At 48.1% G+C, this 9,709-nt stretch overlaps 1 protein-coding gene across 4 annotated transcripts in view; it reads left to right on the top strand.

Annotated features, from left to right (window-relative positions):
* Positions 1–9,709, top strand: part of LOC128874835 (max dimerization protein 1-like) — a 172,415-nt gene that overhangs the window by 105,345 nt on the left and 57,361 nt on the right. For all 4 annotated transcript variants that reach the window (XM_054119933.1, XM_054119935.1, XM_054119936.1 and 1 more), the window contains exon 6: positions 7,513–7,843. In XM_054119933.1, the coding sequence (XP_053975908.1) occupies positions 7,513–7,843 (331 nt within the window). The remainder of the gene's footprint in view (positions 1–7,512; positions 7,844–9,709) is intronic.

Raw genomic sequence — 9,709 nt, 5'->3', positions numbered from 1 at the left:
TCCCGCAGCGGGAATGGTGGACACAGGGAAATCTTGCGGCAGGTATCTAATGCAGGCACGTAATGTACAGGGTACCTGCAGATCGGATTGATATATACGGGGAATCTCCCACGCGGACTCCGCATGCATGGACGAACGGTGGATACGCGCTGCTGCACGTCGCTCTCTGCAAACCGTGCAGCGGAGACCGTAGGCAAACACGCATACGCGTCCACCAACCGTACACGCACGTAGACCTCTGCACGCTATTGTGCCAGCCAGCCTGTAATTTACTAACTACGCATCCATTGTCCGTCGCCACTCTCTGTGTGCCGCGACACCTTAGCCTAGCTCTCCGTCGACCTACGAGTGGCCTCTTCCAAGAGGGGCCCGACGTTTCTTTGCTTTTGTCTCCCGCTTGGCCTCCCGCTGCTTTTCAGATCGCCTTCTTTTCACTCTTTCGCTGCTCCCTCAGCGGCGAGCTTTAACCCGGAACCGCGCGGCCGAGATGCCGATATACCGCCGGATTATAATTGGAGGATAGCAAGCCTCGAATGAGATAATTAATATTTTAAAGTTTCGAGTTGGAGGTACTCGAGTAGGTCAGTGTTTGGATATTTGTTGGGTATTCGAGTGTGGTTATTAAAAATTTGGAGCACCGAGTAATCAATTTAAAAATATAAGATGAATCCTTCGAGGGGTTGAAATATGAATGTACCGAACGTGGAGTTCGGAGTAGATTACTTTCGATCATTATTTTTTCACAGTTCCACGGCTGGTAACGCGTCCTCTCCACACTCTTGCTCTTCTTTATTATTTTCCACGCGAGAAAAGATTAAACCTCACCCTATCTACCTCGCCGTACCTTACACCTTTTCCACCCTCGACCCTCTTTCATCTCCTACTATTTATCTTTCCGCGATTCGTTTCCCCTTATCTTCCTTCCCGTATGACTTCCGTTCTTTTATTTAGCGCAATATTCTTTTGTCCTAGAAAATCCTCCAGCCCCTCTAACCACCCTCTGTTTTCACGTTTTCCAACTTCCATTTTCATCCTTCGAGTCACGCCTTTCCTCCGCGCCTTTATTTTTCTCGTCTCCGCCATTTTTTTTCCGCTGGCCTCGCCAGTCATTTTCCATCCCCCTTTCCGTTCGATCCTTTTGCTCCTTTTTTTTTTCCCGACGTCGTCGTTGGAGCAAACCGCCACTCGCGTACGATACAGCATCCCGTTTTAATGCAATCGACGCGTTATGGTATTAAGCGTGGCACGTCGCTGTCTGCCGAAGAAGGACAGCAACAGGCTGCGATCGCGTTAAGGAACATGACAATGGCACGACTTCCGCTTTAGAAACGACTCTATGCGAACCGGGACGCGGCGTTTCGCGTGCTTTCGGAACATCTCTACGGTTTCGGGGACGACGGCAAGCCACGAAATATAGCTCAACTTGCTTCGAAATAAACACAAAAGATTGCATAGTATCGCGGATTTTGTGCAGAAGAATGAAGTGTCGAATACGAATGATGGAATCCACGAATCTACAAGTCCATAGATCGTGGAATCCATGAATTCTACAATCCACGAATCGTGGAATTGAATCTCCGAGCCTTATTTTTCCTACATCTACGATCGTAAGAAATATCTCTCACGGAATGGAGAGTATCAATTTCGAATCTTAAAGGTACCAAAAAGGATGCCCGTCGCCGCAAACTACAAGTCCGATTATTGCATCCGTCGCAAGACGAACAGCGTCTGCCCCGAGTGATTAAAACTCGCCCCAAATGTATTCAGAGACGGTCAACTCCGAGTCAGCGTTTCTCCGCGCCGCCCAAATCGCCATAAAGACGCTGCATGAGCAATAAAATCGCGTGGAAATTGCGTTCGGAAGAGAAGCAGCGACACCGTGGCACGAGAATTCAATCGCCCCCGCGATAAATCAGCCGAGCGGTCGGTTCCTGCGAGACACAGAGTCCGCTAGCGGCTCGGGGCAATGGAATCTGCCTGGGAGCGGACGACCTTGCCCGTGCGGGTAACCTATATTTGTTGAGATAATGGGTGATGATTTTGATAATTGCGACATACATATACGCTTTCGATTGTCACCAATCGTATGTATGCGGTCTGAACGTAGTGTCATAGACGAAAAACGTATATGTACGGCCTCTGAAACTATATTCACATTCGAAAGACGTATATATATATGACTTCTGAATGTAGAGTCACGCACAAAAGCCACGACGTATCATGAAACGAATCGACCGTTCAGCCCCGAAGAGGTTATCCATTTCACGGTCGTGCAATCTGCCACAGAAAATTAAGCAAGCGTCTCGGGCCCAAGGACTCCTCTTCCCGAGTTATCTAACCTTTGACGCAGGCCTGACCTTGATAAACGCGTCTAGAAGAGGGAAACGAAGAAGGGGGGCTGCATTTTCCCGGCAATTAAACACAATTGTCGCTAAGCGCCCGTTCGCGACCATTAAATATCCCCCCACAGGAACGGGGGTCCAACCGAAACGAATCCTCTGGGAAGAATTTATGCCCTCTCGTTGAAAAAGTATTCCCCCCCGATCCCCGTAGATCCAGCCTGATTTCACCGTGGCAAAATTACTTCTTTAAATCGAGCAGGCGCACGCTTCCTCCGCAATCCATTTCCGCTAAGGAAGAAAGCACTCGCGCTCTTGTTCCACGTTTCATGGATTGTTGGTCCACGTCCGCGTTGTTAATTTCATTCCGCCCCGGCACGGTCGTTTCGATCGATCCCATTGACTAAAGGGAGCTGCCGAGGGAGATCGAGGGAACGTTACGGCGGGGTCGAACCACCCTGATTTCCTGTGACGCGCTCCGAGGCATTTTTATCGAGTCCTCCTACTCCATTTTAGTGTACCGTCCTGGCACGTTCGACTACCATGGATTCTTCGGGCGTCACGGGGATCGTCCGAGGAGTTGGCTCGCTAACCGGAAATGGTATTTTCGGGGCTACTCCAGCCCGAGTTGGTGATTCGAGAAGTGGGTTTTCTAGTCTGGTCAGGCTAACAGAGGGATTTAGTCAGTTTTTGTGCGGATGAAGAAGCAGGTGGTTCCCCTCTAAGTAGAAGGGAGCGTGGAGTACTCGACGGGTCGCACATATACGTCTTTCGAATGTGAATATACTTTCAGAGGTCGCATATGTACGTCTTTCGAATGTGACTCCACTTTAAGAGGATGCATATCAAGTCTTCCAGAAGAAGAAGAAGATTGCAGAAGCGAGCAGTATTGTTCGAAAGGGTCGTCGCCGACACGCATTGTCGCACGTGTGCGTCATGCGCGCCCCATGCCCCTTGCTCTGCACGCTGCATCGACGGGGACACGCACATGCATATTGCACCAGGCTGCATAACCCAGAAACGGACGCCCACGAAAGCGGCTGGGTTCGTGATCAGCCGCGAGCGATGCATCGAGTAATGAATATTCCGTTTCTGCGTGGGGTTACCTCCGACCTGCGGCGGCATTCCGTTTATCCGCAGTCCAGCGGCAAAGAGTCATCGCCGGCTGCCCCGATCCGGCGAATATATCGCCCGACTCGCCCCGGACAGATTATTTGCGAACGTCTCGAACGAACGATGCCTCGATAGGCCTCAAGTAGGGGATATCAACGTTCTCTTAACCCTACGTTAGCTTCGTTTTATCTTTACTCACTTTGGAAAGGAATCGTTTGCTGGGTGTGGGAGCAAAGGTTGCAGGACCGTGAGTTCTCTGGTGAGGTAGCAGAATCTTCTGGGGATCAGAAACACCTGAAAATGGAGAAGGTTCTTTATTTGGGATTAGTACCTTCGGAGTAGTAGCAGTCAGCTGGTGACACGTGGAAGCAGAGGACCGAGACCATTCGAAGCACCAGGACCACCTAAAAATATTCACCCAAGGTTATTAGCACTCTTAATCGCTACAACAAACATAATAAACAAAAAGGTGTTCCAGAATGCATCCTGTGTCCAGCAAGCTCTGTCACAGATAGCCCAAGTCCAGCCACCTACTTACGTAGCCATCGACTTACGTGGAAGCTGAATGATAATGCATCCCCTGCGAGAGTGCTTCCTGCAATTATGTTACTCCCGTTTACGGTGCAATGCACTGGCGGTTGAATAATGTAAATAAAATTTATTATACCGCCGCGTGTATTCCCGTATCGAATAATGCGAGTTTGTATTCCACGTACGGTCGCATCCTGCTCGACGGGAGGCGGAACGTACGTATATGTCCCACTGGCCAATAAAGCCCGATACGACGTACCGTCCGCTGCGTGGCTCGCGGAATACGAATCGGTCGCGCAGCTGCGACACGTGAAATTTCTGTGTTTATCGTGTCACCGTTCGACGGTATACGGGATACGAGAGGAACGCGCGCGCGTGGCTAGCGAGATGTCCAAGGTACATCCATGGTGGTACGAGATCGGATGGTGGAAAGGTAACGCTGGGAGCGCTGGGTTAGTCAAAATGGTTCATTGCAACTTCGCTAATCTAGCTCTATCTCCGGTGTGGGGATTAAAAGCTACCGAGCAAGCGTAATACGTTTGTTTTTGTTAAGTTGCGAACGGATGAGTTTGGCCCACTTGAGTGCTTCCGTTGCTAAATCCACCCGGTGTGTTTTCGAAGGTATCTGGGAACTGAGAAGATTACGGTTGAAAGTGGACGATATACGTCTCTTGAATGTGACTCCACTTGCAGGAACCGCATATATACGCTGGTGTTTCCAGTGGCCGTATATATATTCGTCTTCTACGAATGATTCCATACTTCGAAGGTCGTGTATATACGCCCATGGTCAATGACTGTTTCCAGAGGCCGTATATACACGTTTACTATGAATTTCTCTATATTTTAGAAGTCGTAGAGTTTTCATTTATTTATAAACGTTGTCTCGATTGGAACGCTACGGGAAGCAGCCGCGAGGAATATGGAGAACTTTAAGTTTCAGTGGTTTTGACGAGATTTTCCGCATCGCTTCAGCTAATCCGCGAGAAGAAGGTTAAGAGCATAATAAGTGTTAATATTCGTGCGTTCCATTTCATTTCGCTCTAATCCGTCTCTCCAAAGTGACACGTTTTTAAGAATGCGTGATCCTCTTAAAAGATAAGAGAGCCGTGAATTATGAGGTTTCCTCGAACACCGGCTTATTTCTTGGCAACTGTAGATTAATTTCGATTATTAACGTCCTGTGTATTTTGTTAGTAAACGTATTTTTCGCGAAAAAAGAATAAATCTGCAATATTTAAATCGAAGAATGAGAATCGACTCCGCGTTTCTGTGAACTCTTATCTTACAAAAAAGCAACACACGAAGCATGATAAAAAAATGCGTGGTGCATTTTCTTCCTTTTTCATTAGCAAGCTGGATGCCGTCACGGTCAATTCCTTCCTTTCTAATCGCTCCCCCTATGCACCCTCTCCCCCCTCATTTCGCCACCATCCCAGGCAATTGCTTATCTTTGCATCTCCCTGTCCTCCAGCCTCGCTTTTTACCCCGTCCCTCTTATTCCAAGACGTTCTCCACTTCCGCATGGAAGAAGTGATTACAGGGGACTACTGTGTAGTGTTCCGGAAGGGTGTCATAAATCGCAGACAGCTTCCACCTACCCCTCTTTCAACCACTTCCTCCCCCGTGTCGTTCTTCTTACCGCGTTTATTTACATGCCAGCTTCTTTCGTTTCTTCCTTTCCCCCCTCTTTTTATTCTCGTGCACGACCCGAATCAAAGTGGTGCGTTTTTTTTTTTTTTTTTTATTTCACGAGAAAAGTACCCACGATTTCACTGAAACCTTTATCGTGTATATTTTTCATTCCTTCGAAGGGAACGTTGGTTTTTTTTAATAATAAAAATACAGAAGGAAGATATTCCTTCGATAATCGTTGTCCATTGAAATGGTAGCGGAGTATCGGACGAGTAAATAAAATTAGAAATCCGACGGACTTTCGGGTTCACGGAGTTTCCGTTAAATCGACTCCTCCCACCCGTCCCCTCCATCTGTAACCCCAACGAAAGATTCCATCTCGAAACGTTTAATCGGATTTTCACCGCGAGCATACGTATTCCGTGCACGCGATAGACGCGGGTAGTCGACGTTAATTCCGTTTAAAATAAATTCAGAGCCGCACCCGCCGGGTGGAGTGTGCGACGATTACGTGGCGAGGAAAGAAACAACTTCGCTTCTTGGTGGAATAGGAAGTCTTCTAATTCCAACCGTGTAAACGGTGACTGTTCGTGTTTGACCTTCGGGGGCCTCCTTCTTGGAGGCCCTTTCCATCGTGGTGGAACCCCGAATGGTTGGTACCTCTGTTTTAAGAGCAGACGTATATATACGTCTGATGACTGGAGGACGCATATATACGTCTGATGACTGGAGGACGCATATATACGTCTAGAGGACGATTGTTGTTCTCAGAGGTCACATATGTATGCGTGTGACGAGTGAAAGGCGCATATATGCGTCTCTAATAATGACAGTCTCCTTTTGAAACACGTACACGTACCTCTTCCCTAACGATCCGATTTCCAACGAGTTTTCGTTCGCGAACCTACAAAGGGAAGTTGTTCGAGAAAGATCGTTGGGCTTTTAGGATGAAAATGTAACGAAATTCATGGCGAGCACTCTCGTTATACATACCCAAAGTGTGTTCCAACGCGGCGCACGAGTTATTCAAATTTCACGTCAGACTTCGCGTATTACCCGAAAGTTCATCGTAATCCGAGAGATTAGCCGACCACGATTTACCGGTAATTCCGCAATTTTTCAACAGTTTTGTACCTATAAACCTGCCCGTCGAATTAATACCGCGAGCCGGGCGATAAACGAAGACGGAGGAAAAAGCAAGCCAATTGCGCGACTTCGAAACGACCGCAACGCGGTTAACGTCGGGCCCGCTCGTAATACGGATCTCCTCTCGTATAATTTCCCCGTAAACGCATTAAGAAATACTTGGTTCGTGGCATCGCGTCGAATGGATTACCCGGTATCTGGGTTTCAGAGAACGAGAGGTGGACGAATGGTTCGAAAATTGGAGAATTAATTAACCCTTTATTTACGTTAAGTTCGTTTTTAATTGTTGACAACTCTATACTATGATATAAGACCAAGATGGGCGTCTAGATTAAAAAATTTTTTGAGAAATTCAGTAAATAAAGGATTAATGAAACATCGATTTGGAAACATCAAACCTATCATTTAAATTAAGCAAATTCCTTCGATAGACACAGTGGGTACGAATATACTTATGGTACTGAATATCCGTCTTAGCTACTTTTAGAGGACGTGTATATATGTCCCTTGTAGAGTACCGAGATCGTGTATATACGATCTCTAACGTTAGTAGTAGGTCTGCCAAAGGTTCCCCGTCGCGACGGTAAATCCGTCGAGCACATATCCCACGGTTCATTTGGCCTGACCCGTGCCAGGATTCCCTTTTCCCAGTGGTATCGATCCGGCACGGGACGATGCAACATCGTCAGAGACACCCACGGCCTCTAGTCATGTGCGTAGCATAATCGGGTTCGTCCCTCGGTTTCAGAACCTGGAGGAGCGCGAACGCAAGCACGCCGTGCACAAGGAACAGCTGTCCCGCGAGCAAAGGTTCCTCAGGCGACGGCTGGAGCAGCTGACGAGCCAGACGGGTCTGAATGGGCTCCACGGGTTGCACGGGTTGAGCTCGAGCGCGCCTACCGGCTCCTCCTGCGGCCCAGGGGCAGCCGCAGCCGCAGCCGCCGCCGCCGCCGCGGCGCTCCTCTCCAAGCGGCGCAGCGTCTCCGAGTGCTCGCTCGGAACGGCCTCTTCCACCAGCTCCACGGCCAGCTCCAGGAACTCCGACAGGTCTGCGGGCAGTCCATCCGTCTCGGAGTCCGGTGAGTACGCCATTGTCCGCGCTTATGGTCTTGCCAACGAAAGAATCGACTTGGTTAGGATGAAGCTCCAGGGACCAGGGAACTTGTCCTGCTTGGTTGGTCTCGTCGCTATGGGATGGAGAATAGACTCTCGACAGATTCTAGTTTAGGAAGTCGGATGGAAGCTTGCAAGGATTCCCGAGTCGATTGTTTCGTTTGTCATGGAAAGTAACGTGTTCAAAGATTTCCCGAAGAACTTCGTGGATCACTCCACTTTATATGACGTATATGGTGTATACTTCCAGTGATGGAAGCGTATATGTACACGCCTCTGGTAACATACTCTCCTTCCAGTGACCGTGTATATACGGCTCTGGTAAAAGCCTCCACTCCCAGAGGCCGTGTATATACACGTTCCCCGTAGTTACTTAGGAGGAACATCGAGGAATCACAGATTATAATACGACGCGAAATTAGATCGGAGGGAAGTTGAGTAATCGAAGGAGAGGAAAAGTGATCGGATTAATCGACGTTTCGATCGAGGTAGCGTTTAAGCGGTCGCGCAACGCTCACCGGGTCCGTGGATCGCGTGAAACGGAGCGATTCCGAAGCGTTAATCTCGCATCTGGGGACTCGTCGCGATCACGGGTAAGCGGCCATTGCGCCATGGCATTCTCCTACGATCATATTTATCGATCGCCACCGCGGCGACGGCGGTGCTGTCGTGTAAACGTGACGTAAACTTCTCCGCGATACCGCGCGTGCATTTTGGTCGTTGCACCGCGATTTTAGGCGCGGCGTTCTAATCTGAGATTTCTCAGCCGATGAGGCAGCCAAGGTTGGCTGAGTCAACTCGGTAGAACAGGACCTCCTACAGAAATACGCCTGCCTGGAAAGAGTAAAATTGGTGCGAGTCCGCGAATTGTGAGTCAGCTGTTCGTTGCTTCGCCCTCGGTCCATGATCTTCAAAATTAATTACCATTTTCTCTTAATACAGGCAAATGTTTCAAGTTATCGAATAATCCACGTATCGTCCTTCGTATATATGCGATATACGTATATTCGCGAATCTTGTATACCTCTGTATATACGTAATCGTACGTAACGACTTACCTATTCATAGTTAGTTAGCCAAAACTAAGTCACTTACAGAATTCGCGTCCCATTTGTTCGCTATAAAATCGTTGCCAATCGACCGAACTAATTTACATTGGCAATCTATGAATGACAAACGACGCCGAATGGAAATTCGCGCGTTTGTCTTTTTCACCCCCGACGAAATTTGTGCGTTGATGTCCACGCGATCGAACCGTATTAAAATTTAAATTAACCGCCGAAGTTCCGTCCCAGTTCGGCGTTGAATAATGTTTACAGAAGCGACAGGATTCCAGTAGTTATTATACTGTAACTTTCTTTCTAATTACTCGGGGAAGTTTCCGCTCCCGTCACTTCATTTAAATATTCTCTGTTTACAAATGCGGCGGTAATCAGTGATCGCATGTCTGAGAAGCTCGTGCAAAATTCCACGGGACACAACCTATTTCGCGGAGGAAGTTGAATCCTTGCATATCAATATTTAATTTAACTTTATAATTAGTCAGGCTCTGTGTTCGTTTAAGAACACCTAAATCGATGGCTCCACGGCAAAACCGGAGTCGCGAGATCCCCGTCAAACCGAGGTTTATCGTCATCGCGAAACAAAGAAACGAGCTCGATGGTCGACGCAACAGTATCGCAGAAATGGCCCTCTCTTATCGAAACTTGTATAGAACGACTCTTTTTTCCTGTAATGCAATATCCAGTGAGACGATATGGCGAAGGCCGCATATGTACGGCCTGGAATTGTCAACAATCGTGTATACGCGGTCTGGAGTTGTCTACAACCTA

The sequence above is a fragment of the Hylaeus volcanicus genome, chromosome 4 (assembly GCF_026283585.1).
Source record: "Hylaeus volcanicus isolate JK05 chromosome 4, UHH_iyHylVolc1.0_haploid, whole genome shotgun sequence".
Classification (NCBI taxonomy): Eukaryota; Metazoa; Arthropoda; class Insecta; order Hymenoptera; family Colletidae; genus Hylaeus; species Hylaeus volcanicus.
This window is presented reverse-complemented; position numbering and strand designations above follow the sequence as displayed.